The sequence below is a fragment of the Ruditapes philippinarum genome, unplaced genomic scaffold (genome assembly GCF_026571515.1).
Source record: "Ruditapes philippinarum isolate M1 unplaced genomic scaffold, ASM2657151v2 ctg6195_1_1_1_1, whole genome shotgun sequence".
NCBI lineage: Eukaryota > Metazoa > Mollusca > Bivalvia > Venerida > Veneridae > Ruditapes > Ruditapes philippinarum.
Window position 1 is genome coordinate 56995 of NW_026862015.1, and position 13172 is coordinate 70166.

General features: G+C 32.1%; 2 protein-coding genes across 11 annotated transcripts in view; one reads left to right on the plus strand and one right to left on the minus strand.

The window, feature by feature from the left end:
• LOC132717671 (S phase cyclin A-associated protein in the endoplasmic reticulum-like) overlaps positions 1 to 13172 on the minus strand; it is a 57169-nt gene that overhangs the window by 41386 nt on the left and 2611 nt on the right. For 3 of the 9 annotated variants that reach the window (XM_060701195.1, XM_060701199.1, XM_060701198.1), the window contains exons 2-10: positions 8694 to 8823; positions 8072 to 8295; positions 7184 to 7287; positions 6561 to 6701; positions 5813 to 5991; positions 4622 to 4751; positions 1878 to 2547; positions 1224 to 1331; positions 415 to 477 (exon numbers count right to left, since the gene is read on the minus strand). In XM_060701195.1, the coding sequence (XP_060557178.1) occupies positions 415 to 477; positions 1224 to 1331; positions 1878 to 2547; positions 4622 to 4751; positions 5813 to 5991; positions 6561 to 6701; positions 7184 to 7287; positions 8072 to 8295; positions 8694 to 8823 (1749 nt within the window). The other 6 variants (XM_060701196.1, XM_060701204.1, XM_060701202.1 and 3 more) reach the window with 6 other exon arrangements.
• The window catches only part of LOC132717673 (WD repeat-containing protein 41-like), a 35968-nt gene continuing 34138 nt past the window's right edge, over positions 11343 to 13172 (plus strand). For both annotated transcript variants that reach the window (XR_009623978.1, XM_060701205.1), the window contains exon 1: positions 11343 to 11404. Coding sequence is in view for 1 of the 2 variants with exons in the window: in XM_060701205.1 (XP_060557188.1) it covers positions 11358 to 11404 (47 nt within the window). In the remaining variant the exon portion in view is untranslated. The remainder of the gene's footprint in view (positions 11405 to 13172) is intronic.

A 13172-nucleotide genomic window follows, 5' to 3' on the forward strand; every position in this document is an offset into this window, starting at 1 on the left:
ATTATCCTATTAAGCTATGACTTCAACTTTTCACATTACATTCAAAACCCAGTTAATTAATCATCACTTTGGAGGTTTGAAAACCTGAGTGATTAATTATAAAGCATTTAAAAGATACACTATACACTAATCTACCAAAACCGAAAAACATATGATATCTTTCTTTTAATCTAACCGAATCTTAATACATTGTATGATTGAGTTTACAAGTAAGTTTCATAATGTTATTTGATTAATTAACATCACATCAGATGTTAATAAGTAAACATTCTTTTCCTTATTCTATGCATTACCTTATAACAGTGTACTTCAGCTCTCCATCTCGAATTAGTATAAAAAGTGTAACACTCAAATTTCTAACCACACAAGTGTTACCATTAAACTTCTAACTACACAAGTTAGTTAAGAACCTACCCCGAGTTCACTCTCTGTCTCAGTTTCTACGTCTATATCTGTGTTCTCCTCCCTCGCTAATTCCTTTAACAGAAGACATGTCATTGACACAATCCAATTTTAGAAACAAAGATGCCAAGTAAGCACCAAGCAAACACAAGCATAATTAAACAGCATCTAGGCAAAATATCTATAGTCATTTACAGACCTTTTATTCCTAAAGTGACTATTATTTTCAGCGCAGTGGACTTATTATACAAAACCTTTATGGTATGCTTTTCCTAACTTTAAATTATCTTTGTTTCCCCTCCCGCGACCAATGCCAGTTTCATTAGGGTAGGCAGGTAGGGCAATCTTTTTCCCTATGTAACGGTATATGGATTAAAAATATGTGAATGCTTAGCATGTTAAAGTTTAGAACTATATTTTCAAAGTTTTATTCAACATATACCCTGAAATACATACAATTTAATAAAAAAAAAACTGAGACAGATATATGAAGATGTGATTCTCATTTACAGACTTCTTGCATGTTTAGTAAAAATAATGATATGTTTTTGGGTTTGGAAGTACAAATTTTTGGGTAGGTGAGATTTTTGAGGGTAGGAAGGGAGGGGAAACAAACAATATTTTATTTTAGGCCCTATTACTCTGTATCATAACAATGGACTATTACAAAATCAAAAAAAGCAGCCGCATTAAATAAGTAAAACCAAGGGAAGTAATACCCCCCTAAAATGGCCCCAATTAGAAAATATGACACAGCTTGTAGTGTTTAATACTGGTTTAACCTTAGCCTAAGATAATATACAATGTTACTGGATGTTTACTTTCAGCCAAGATTCCTCCTCCTGTATGGCCGACTCTAGGGCCTGGTTCTGTTCTTTCTCCCACTCATCTTGCAAACAATTCTCCGCATCTTCAGCTGTAGCCAATGCCTTTAACATAAACACAATATATCTATAGTACAATGTATCATACACATATAAATATAAACTACTGTAATGTATTGAATTAATTTCAAAAGACATTAATTTGAAATATCTTGAAAAAGTGATCCATTGGAAGCATTAAAAACAATGCTAAATTACATGACTCAGTTTGATTGAGTCTAAACACAAGTGATAATGAAAATGTGCAACATGCCTCATGTGAAAGACACATGAAAACTTTGAAAATTTGAATTTTAAAAGAATTTGAATTCAAGAAAACATCTAACAATACCTTCAAGTTAAAATTAATTCAAATATTTATCCATATATTCAAAAAAAAAAAGGAAGAAAAAAAGTCAAACATTTTACCACTTCATAAATTCAGAGATTTCAAAAAATAACTTTTACCTGAATTTATAAATCATTTCTAGATCATAAAACTTTCCAATACTGTCATACAGTTTAAGATTTCATTTTTGGAGAGAGCATTATACAATTCCTTTTGAAAACAAATCATAATCTATAAAACACACAGAGACTTATATTACTCACATCATCTATCTGTCTCACAGAAGTATCTTCATCCTGGTCCACATCAACATTATCTACATCTTCTGTCTCCATAACATCAATTCCTTTACCTTCACTCATATCTTCAAGAACAGTTTTAATATCCTTTTCGGTGCTGTCATTTTTTCCTTTACTAGCTACAGCATTTAGCTCAGTTAGACTACCACTGGAGCTTTTAGAATTAATATCTTCTTCTTTCATATCTGTTTGCTTTGTGCCTTTACCAGCATCTTTTGTTACATCCGTACCCTTTGCAGAAGGTTTTCTTGTGTGTGGTTTTGTTCTAGATGTGTTGCTTTTATTGTTCGGATCCTTCAAATCTTTGCTTGCCTTGTATCTACTTTCAACACTCCTTCTTGGAAGTCCCGGGGATTTCTTATTTATAATATTATCAGTCTTTTTAATCTCACTTACTGAATTTAAACTTGGACGGTTCTCTTTTTCACTATCTTTACTATCAGTTCTTGGCCTTTGGAGTGGTTTTGAAATGTCACCATTTGGAATGATTTCCGGCCTCTCTCCCTCATTACTCCTACCATGAGTGTCTAAAGGCGGACTTGTACCTCCTTTAGTGGTAACTTTGTTGTTTACTTTGGAATGGTTTGTCCTTTTTTGGTACTTTTTAATTGATGCATTTGGTTCTGAGACAGATCTGAAGGAAGAAAAAATTACATTTACAGTACATTTTACAATGTATTTAAACCAGACTACAAACTGTTTTTTTATAAAAAAAGGTTAATGGTAAAGTACACAGGTTTACCAAGAAAGATACAGTGATCAGAAGTAACAGGTACTTGAAATCTCAAGACATGGTACATGTTTGTGAGCCACGTCACGACAAAACCAACATAATGGGTTTGCGACCAGCATGGATCCAGACCAGCCTGTGCATTCGCGCAGTCTGATCAGGATCCATGCTGTTCGCTTATAGACCCTATTACAAGTAAAGAAACTGATAGCAAACAGCATGGATCCTGATCAGACTGCGCAGATGCGCAGGCTGGTCTGGATCCATGCTGGTCTCAAACCCATTATGTTGGTTTTGTCTTGACGCAGCTCTTGTGTAGGCTTGCAAGACATGGTACAGTGGTTTGTTTATCCACTGTGATTATATCATAATATTATATGTGAACTTTTAGGTCAAGGTCATTCTAAAATTGATAAATTATATATGAAAGCTTCATTTTCATTTATTAATCTTAACTGCTTATCAAAATTTCAACAATTCTACCATCATTCAGAAGCTGAAAATTATTTTTTAACTGTTCTTCAAGTATTTTATCTAAAATTAAATGTAACAAAGTGAAATACAATATAAACAAGCAATTATCATAGTATTGCAAGCAATCCATAAGTCCCCTACCGGTTAGAACCCCAGCAACATTCTGATTTCAATTTTACCAGTGAATGAATGACATGAATGAACTTAAATCTTTTGAGTTCTAAGTTTGTCTATTTCACAGTAATGTGTTAAGTTTCCCTGCCTAGTAAGGCAATTATGTTTATACAACCTTGTCATATTTTTAATTACGATGTGGGATTTTAAAGTAAATCCTATAAGGAATGAAGAAGTTGGAGTAAAATATACCAATTTCTTGAAAAAAATCTAAGTTCAAGGGGGACATAATTCTGGAAATAGTCTTGCTAGAGTATTTAACCTTCTCAAAAATGTTGAGTGATAATAAGAAACATATATATGAAGTTTGAAGTAGATACATTATGAAATAAAGAAGTTCTTTAAAAAAGACAACAATTTTTTTCATAAAAATTCTAAGTTCAAGGGAGGTAATACTGATAATTTTTGTGCTTGAGTTGTAAACCTTGTCACATATGATGTGGTTGATGACCAGAAACTTATATTTAAAGTTTGAAGTAAACACCTTAAGAAATAAAGAACTTATAGTGAAAAAGCTGAAAAAATTAAATCAGAAATCTTGAAATCCAGGCTATTTGTTGCCATAGCAACCAGAATTTTTAACATAGGAAGAAAAGAAAAAGATGTGCATAATCTGCAGACTGCCATCTACCCATATTTTATGTTTCATAAAAATATTTTCAGTACTTTTTGAGTAATCACTGGATCCAGTTTATGTGTTAAATTGCCATATTTTCAGACTATTTGTTGCCATAGCAACCAGAATTTTCAACATAGGAAGAAAAGAAAAAGATGGCATAATCTCCATACTGCCATCTATCCATATATCAAGTTTCATAAAAATATTTTCAGTACTTTTTACGTTACGGACAGACAGACAGACGGACGGACGGACAGACGGAGGGTAAACCTAAAGTCTAGGGGACTAATAAGATGCAATTTACATTTAAATGAGATTTGTTCAGCATTTCCTTTTTTTCAAAATAATTAGTGGCTTTAGGTATCTTTTGCTAATGAAATTTCAAAACATTAAAAGCACTTTATGCATTGGATAGAAGGGAACTTAAAATGTTTACACATACAAAACATAGTTTATTTGTTTCTGCTTCAATTTTTTTTCAAGTCAAATAAATGCAGCTAGGGTCATATGATTAAAATTCAGTTGAACTAATGGAGAAAGATCTCAGGTGTATCTACTCTCAGAATCCAAGTCAACTAATTGACAATCAGTAAATTAATTTTTTGGAAAGATTCTCAGTTTAAAACCCCTCAACTTGTCTTACAAGATTCCATTCGAATCAACAAAATAAGAGGGCATGATACATAAACAATACACATTAAAAGAGATTACCTAGTAAGTTTATGATGTTCGTTCTTGATCACTGTGTGCAAGTTTTCCAGCGAACGCTGCGACGGTGACCCCCAGGATTTGGTCTTCCCTCCACGATGAACAGTCTCCCAACCATCATCCTCTTCTGATTCTGTATTTGATAAAAAAATAAATTTGTTTTGGTTTTTGGTTAAGCTCTGTTCAACTGAATACTTGGTCACTGAATAGTTTATAATAAATATACATTTGAATTTTGGTTTTATTTTGGTTAAGCACTGGTCAGCTGAATTGTTCTTCATTCATGCATGAAAAAATGTTGCAGCATTTACTAACCCATTTATATACAGGTTTCTACCAACATATAATATAAACATCAATCAACTGTAGAATACTAGCAGTAATACATTCGACAAATTTCCATAAAGCCATCAAGGAAAACATGGCCAGGACTCACATATACAAAGTACACAGACTTAAATGATCAAATAAATATCAAATATAAAGGCAGCCAAAAACACAATAATTAATGAATCAGATTCAGAATGCCTGATGCCTAAAGCAATTTTAATTAATCTGATTGAGACTTGTCACCCTTTAGATATAGAAAATCTGTTTTAAAGTTCACTGCTTCTGAAGACTGTTAAATTTTAATGCTTTCTTGGTCAATATGTAAGTTGAGACCTGTTTATACAAACCAATTCAGGGTTCATACAGACATTTAATGCCAAAATTCAAGGACTTTTTAAGCACTATTTAAGCACGTATTCCATTTTTTAAGCACATTTGTTGCACATATTCCGAAACAATCTTCAACCTAAGGATAGTACATCAAATACAAATTAGTTCAAAACAACTGCAATTTGTCCACTTACTGTTACATTGAGCAAACATTTCATTGATTTTGATACTAAATTGGATCATTTCTTTTTATTTTGTAATATGTTGATTTTTATCAACACTATGTCATTCAATCATTTTCAAGCATATTTTCAGCAAATTTAAGCACTTTTTAAGCACTTTTCAAGACAGTAATCAGATTCAAGGACTTTTAAGCACTTTTTTACATTTTTTAGCACTTTTTAAGAAAATGACTCAAATTAAACACTTTAAGACTGTACGAACCCTGCAATTTTAAGGACTTCTCTTGCCCTTTAACTATGCTAAGTAAAGTTATTATTACATGTGTTTAAATAAGTAGGATATCTGACTCACCATTAATTTCTCTATAAGAATCCGACTCTGTCAATGAAGACGGCACAGGGGAGAGAACTGGTGGTTCAGGCAACACAGGATGATCCTTCAGAGGAGTTACTTCCCTTGAACTATCAGTTACTGGACTGATGGCAATACCTTTAACCCGGTCTGCCCAACTATTTCCAGTACTTGGTGGACTAAAATAAATTGAAAATACATGATCTCACAGGGATAAAAGATGTTAAAAAATCTTTTTTAATTTTTGTTTCACCTGTTTAATTTCCTTTTTTTAAAAGAATTCAATAAAGAATATCAAAACAGGAAAAATTAATACAAGTACTATGTAACAATGCCAGATTGAAATTTATAATCAATAAAAAAATTTGATTCAACGGTTAACATCATTAATATCTGCTATCTTTTGCATTTTATCAGCTATTCTATAATAATGCAGTTTTCGGTTTATGAGAGGCTATCTGCCTTTTTCAGGCACTCACTCAGTCATCGAATTTAGCACTGGCCCGGTGGCTCATAGCCAGTGAAAATTAGTTCGGGCCAGTGTAAAGTTTAAGAAAATTAAATATTAATTAAATTTAAATATATAGTTGAATAAATTCAAAACTGGAATTCGGGCCAGTAAATTCAAAATCTTAAATTCAATGACTGGGCACTAGAAATAATATACCAAAGTAAAAGCTCAATTGAAGGGGCAAACAGAACGTCTACAGAAATCCCCAAAAAATCAAGGTCAACAAAAAATTCTTACCTTGGTTTAACAGCTACATTTTGTTCTGGATATGAGAAATTGAGTGCCCTCTGAGCGGGACTTGGTGATGTGCGATGACTCATGCCACTCGGTGACTTCCCCGGGGACATCTTACGTACCTCCCATGCTATAGATGTAGGTCTGAAAACAATCCAAAAAAGAAATATAAATCTTTATTTAAAAATTGAGCTATAAATCATAAATAAGAAATACATTTATTACATGCTTTTCCATGGTTTATTGAAATATATCAGTAAAATATAAAACTGATATTCTCACTGTTTGAAAGAGTGAAAATACCAATTTGATATTTTTAACTGTTTTGAATTTAAGCCAATTGAAATCAGTGAAAAAACAGCATGCACAGTACTGGAAACCAACTTAATGATGTGACGTTGTGAATGAACACCAAAAATTTACAATTCACTCATGGTTGCGCCACTCGTGAAATATACCTTTTGGTCCTCACTCGGTGAAAAATATTCAGATCTCAAACTGAACTAAACAAATATCCTCTATGCACTTTCCATTAACATATAAAAATCAGTTTTTGAGTGGTAAAAAAAGAATTTTAAGAAGCAAGAATGGGTTGTGTTAAAGTAAGTGATAACTGAAATACAAACCTATCCCCCTCTTTGGTAGCCTGTTCAAACTCTTTCTGTACATGGAGTCTGTCTATCAACGACTGGAAATCCTTTGTACTTTGTACTAACATCATAATCACTTCCTGTTGACATAAAGAAAAACATCATTTCATCATAATATATAAAACATTACAGAATTGAAATTACACAACAAGGTCCTTAACTGTTAACAGGAGTTTACAATAATCAGTTTAAAAAATAAAGAAACGCCTTTGAAGGAAAAAAAAGGAATTCAATTTGATGTGTATGATTTTAATAGATGTTTTAATCATCTAAGTGATTCAGATGACAGTGTTTTTCTGCACAACAGTGCAGCAGTCAGCACAATGTCAAACTCCGCAATACGCACAATTTAAGAGTCTGTCACACTTTAACAAAGTTATTAGCTTTGCCACCATGCCAACCTGCACATCTGTGACTCTGTACTGTTGGTAGCAAATTTTGTTTCTATTTTGATAAAAAAATCCTTTAAATTTCAAATGGACCCTTATATTTCAAATAGACTTTTCCAAAGCACAGCAAATCCATTACACAAACGCCAGCAGTTTATTCACATCTAACACCTTATTCTTGTTTCTTTATAGGTATATAGATATGAATTAAAGACAGCAGTTTATTCACATCTAACACTTTATTCTTGTTTCTTTATAGGTATATAGATATGAATTAAAGACATGAACATATCTTACACGTAAAATATACACGAATATCACTGTAAGGCATAAAATACTATGACATCCCATAAAATATTGTTACGTTATAAGTAAAGTATAGTTATGCTCCCCAATATGGTTCATTCTGTGGCATTGTTAAATGAACCACAAACACACACAAACACACATACACAAAAGATATTTCACTACTTACACGACATTCTAGCGCACTTTCATCTTGCTCACATGTCTCGTAGATGGCATCTACAGCTCGTTGTAGATTATCAAACAGGAACTTCCAGTACCTCGCTCTCAAGTCGGGTTTCTTGCCGCCATCAGATTTCGGCGATTTTGTGAGGTCCGACTTAAAGCTGGATTTCAGATCATTGGCTTCCTTTGGTACAGGTTTGTTACGTGCCTGACGTGCACGGGAACGATCTGAAACAACAAATAAATTAATGTTATATATAAATGATTTCCTTTTTACATCTTATAAGTGTATTCCATTTGGATGCATACAAATTAAGTACATATTGATTGATTTGCTTAGGTTTTAATAAGTGGTGTCAAGGTTAGCAAAAATATTTACTGGTTCATCAACCTAATAACCATGTCACATGTAAATGTTTAACCAACTGTACAAGAAGAACTCTTAAGATTTTAAATATTTACTCTTTATGACAAAATATGGCATTTAGTTTATATTTTGTTGTACTCAACGAGATATCCAATCAAAGAGTAATTATTTTTCCATGGATGTGAGCTAAAATCTTTTTGAATTCCATAAAACAAAAACGACAACAAATTTTAGAGGGCAGAAAAGGAAGCAAGCATACCTGTGCCTAGCTGATTATCTTGTACGGGGACATGATAGATAACAAGATTTCGTGCTGTCCTGCCCTCCTCCTGTACAATCTTCTTCACTCTATCAGAAGTGTTCATCCTTGAAGACATACCATCACGATACTGTAAGATAAAAGTTATGATTTACGTTACTTTTTAAGAGGTTTACTAAGTAATGCTACATTGACAGATTGACAGACAGACTGACTGTCAGGTGCACAGCTACAATACAAAATGAAATCATTCGGGCATATAAAAATGTTTATCAATTTTAGTTCTCAGTACAAGAGCTTGGAATTTGCTGGATTTCTCAAAGGAGAATATTTTATTCAAAATCCATGCTAGGATTGTGAGTTTCAGACCAACAATTATTTTTAGTAGTAATACCTAATGAAAAAATACACAAAAGAGAACTTCAAAGTTGAGGTTCAAGAGAAAACCTTCATGGGTAAATGCAATAAGAAATTGCACATAATAAAATAAAACAAGTTTCATGATAATTAAAACTTCTAAAGCAGTGAGACACAAATATTTAGTTGGAGACCCAAAATTCTTTGAATAGTCCAACTAATAATTGGTTGGTTTGAACATAGTATATAATGTGGCGTGATAGCTCAGTTGTCACTGACTGTCACTCCTTAGGTTCCGGGATAGATCAAGGGTAACACCCTTGAGATTTTTCAGAGACACTTTTAGTGTTTCCCACCTACCAGGTAACTTAGAGGTTAGTCAAAATATATTGACGTGCCAAAGCTTGATTCTGAGATATTTTCGTTCTGGGGCAGAATCTCGCTGATATTGCCCAGACACGAAAATAGCACAATATCTTGTCGCGCAGTACAATAAGTTGGACTACCTAGAGGTATACTGGTATGAAACCCAGGTAATCCTTGCATGTATCAGTGATATACACTGAGCATGTACTATTGTACAAGAAGGCAATTAACTAGACCAGTGTCTGAGGGCAGACATGCATCAATACTAGAAGTATAGTACTTACGTACCCGAGTACTGGTATACATGTCTGGTCTGAGGTCAGGATAATAGCAATTTTGTTAATGTGCCTTCTTTTATGTCTATACCAACTCAATGTTAATAACCTATGTTTTTACATGTCATTTCACTCTTTTAATCTTTAAAGCAATTTAAGCTACCATTTTAATTTACCGGTATGTTCCAAAAGTTTATGTCTTTATGTGAAAGTTTAAGGATTTAGTAACAAACCGTTTTCCTATACAAGAAGTACTAAAAAAAATACCTTTTTTGCACAATTTAGTACGCTTACACGTGATGATTAAACCACCATACTGTATTTCCTCTAAAAATATCATCACAAATTCAACAGTGTTCAAGTTCTTGTCCAAAAATGTTGTAAACATATTTAAACATCCTATTTAATACGCTTCAAATTACAATATTTTCTTTACAATACACATATAAAATCTACCTGAACTACATCATTAAAACCAACATTATAAACTATTATAATTCTACACACATGACTAATAATTATATAATCCAAATATACTGTAACACATCCTTTGATGATATAACATTCACAGTATTAATTAACTATAATACGCAGCACACTCCCTATATGACCTTGAAACTTTTCTATACTGGTAATAACTGCTAATAACTCCTACAGGTTTTATTGTGTATAAGATACAGGTACTGCTAGTTTATGATAAATGTTAGGTACCTGTACATTATATAGTGTATACTCATTCAGATCATTCAGAGATAAGCTGAAAGTTATTCCCATGCTCTTAAATACATATATATACATGTATTATCATTACAGGTAAATAAACACTACACTTCTTAAGGCAAAAAGAAAAACATATGGTTCTTAGCTGCATTGACATTTAAATAAATTTTCCATTACCTTAATTTGCTTTTAATTGGGAACTTTAGAACTGGCATTAAGATCTATCCTTACCACATTGAATAATAATTAACTTAAATGGACCAGTCCATTTTTCAATCTGGACAATACCATTGGCAGGAAGATCTGTACTGACTAAATAGTGAATGATGCAGACCATATTTAAATCAGACTGCATGGAAACACACTGGTCACATGGGTAGAATCTCGTGCCACTGTGTAACCTGTTTGCTATTTAGTCAGTATAGATTTTAAAAAAATTCCCTATAAATGATGAATAGTTTGATCCAGACAATTCCATTTAATATATTTAGAGGGGTATGGGTTAAAATTAATCACTTTAACTTATTATAAACTACTGAATCTTTAATATGAGTTTTTCCAATTTCATTTTTGGAACAGTCCATTAATAATTTTAGGTGAGTCATGAACAATGAATCTGTCTGGTTTATTGTACTAAATATGTCATTTGTCCTGGATCTATGTCAGCCAGAGAAATAAAACACCATGTTTTCTAATTATAGATATATATAGTATATAAAACACAAACTCAATGTATGTCATATCATAGAAAATATTCATAACACTTATTTGTTTTGTTACCGTAAGTATTGTAAACCATAAGTAAATGTAACAGTAAACAATAATTTTTAAACAATGACACTCCTGTTAAGGTATCAATATCTAGAACATGGATTGATAAAATAATGGGAATGACCCATGTAAATAAGATGTTGTTCTGACAAATCAGATATGCCTTAACAGAAAGATGAAAGATCACATCTGTCTTGAATTTCCAAGAGACTGCTTCAAAAGGTAAATATTGCGAGGACTTTAGAACATTTGCACTACCAATACCATATTTACATGCAAATGCTCAGTGTCAAGAGAAAAAGAGTAAACAGTTTCTGATAGCAACCTGGGTCATAAAAATCTATTTTAAGTTAAGGTGGTCTGAACACCATACGCAGCTCCATATAATTTAGTTGTGTGTTTTTATTTTTAATAAATAGGACTATAGGAAATATTAATATTACCAAAGCTTTATTTTCTTGAGGTTACTATGACAGTGTCCAAAGGAAGGAAATGTATAGTATAAGACAGCAACACAGCTGTTTCATTATTAGTGTAGATTGTGTGGAGATGGAGACACAGTTCTATACACATCATGTATAACATGTACATTGGTAGTTTGTTGAGATAAATTTATATATTCAATACATTATAATTATGTATGGGTGTTTTATGAAATTATTAATACTTGATGATTTATTATCATCAATGCTTTGCAGAATCATTGGTCTCTAATGAATAGGTATATACATGTAGCCTGAGGAAAATTCTATATTTCTTTGTTAATTCATGTAAGTGTACAAAGCTAAACAAGAGGGTCATGATGACCCTTATTATAATATCGCTCACCAGATTATAAAGGCTCTTAATCAATATTGTAGCAATGAATGAAAAGTATTCTGATATTATAACCTTCATATCTGGACCTGAAATAGTGCAACATTTTTAATGTAAATAAAGTTTATCCATATATGGGCTGTCACCTAGTTTTTGACCCCCGATGTCACATATTCGAACTTGACATACAACTTTTCTGTAAAGCTATTCACTGTAAGCTTGGAATAATTGTTCGTTATCAACACTGAGGGCAATGAACCCAGAGTCATTTTAGCTTTTTAACTTTAACATACATAACCAAAGAGAAATAATCAATTGAATCATATTGCTTGAAATTGGTAAAGGTGATTTCCCTTGGTTATTGTATGAATCGGTATAATATATGTTTCCGCCGTTTTCTGAGTTTTGATAATTTTTATAAAAGGCAGACATGTTTTTCAGTTGTTGATATATTTGTAAATTATATAAAGAATTGTGGATTTTGGATTTAGGTTGGTACAGTTCAATATTGGTTGCTTATTTTGTTTAAGTGACTTACAAATAAGCTGTTTGTCTGAGGTTTATTTACAGAATATATTCATGTATATTGTACATGATTTGTTAACAATGCATCTGATAATCATTAATGGCAGCATAATTATATGTACTTAAAGTTAAGTATCTATTTGCACTTATTAGAATAAATCATTGTCATTTTCTATTGTGCAAATGTTAATTGCAGTTTGTTGCAGTAACACCACATTACAGTATTTTCGTGAATGTTTGTCATTCGAGCCCAATCCACATTCTATAAGTTTCACTCTATTCATTTGATAGGCCACTGGATTGAATTACTAAATATTGAATATAATGCAGAAAACTGTACTTTGATTGTTCATTAATTAATTTAGAAGTAATTAAATGATGTAATGGTTAAATGACTGTTTTTATTTGCTATTTGATGTGAAATATAATTAATATGTTATAATCATGTTAATGATGACTTAAATTGTATTTTTATTGTGATGTGTTAATGATGTCGGTATGTACCAGGGACTGCGTTCAGGGCGAAGTCAGGCGAAAACTTTGCCGTAAATATTTTCACGTCGTACAGTGCATATATTTAATATTGCTTTATGGCTTGATATAATTATATATGTGTGGAAACATATATTCTTTCATTTGTGACTGGAAG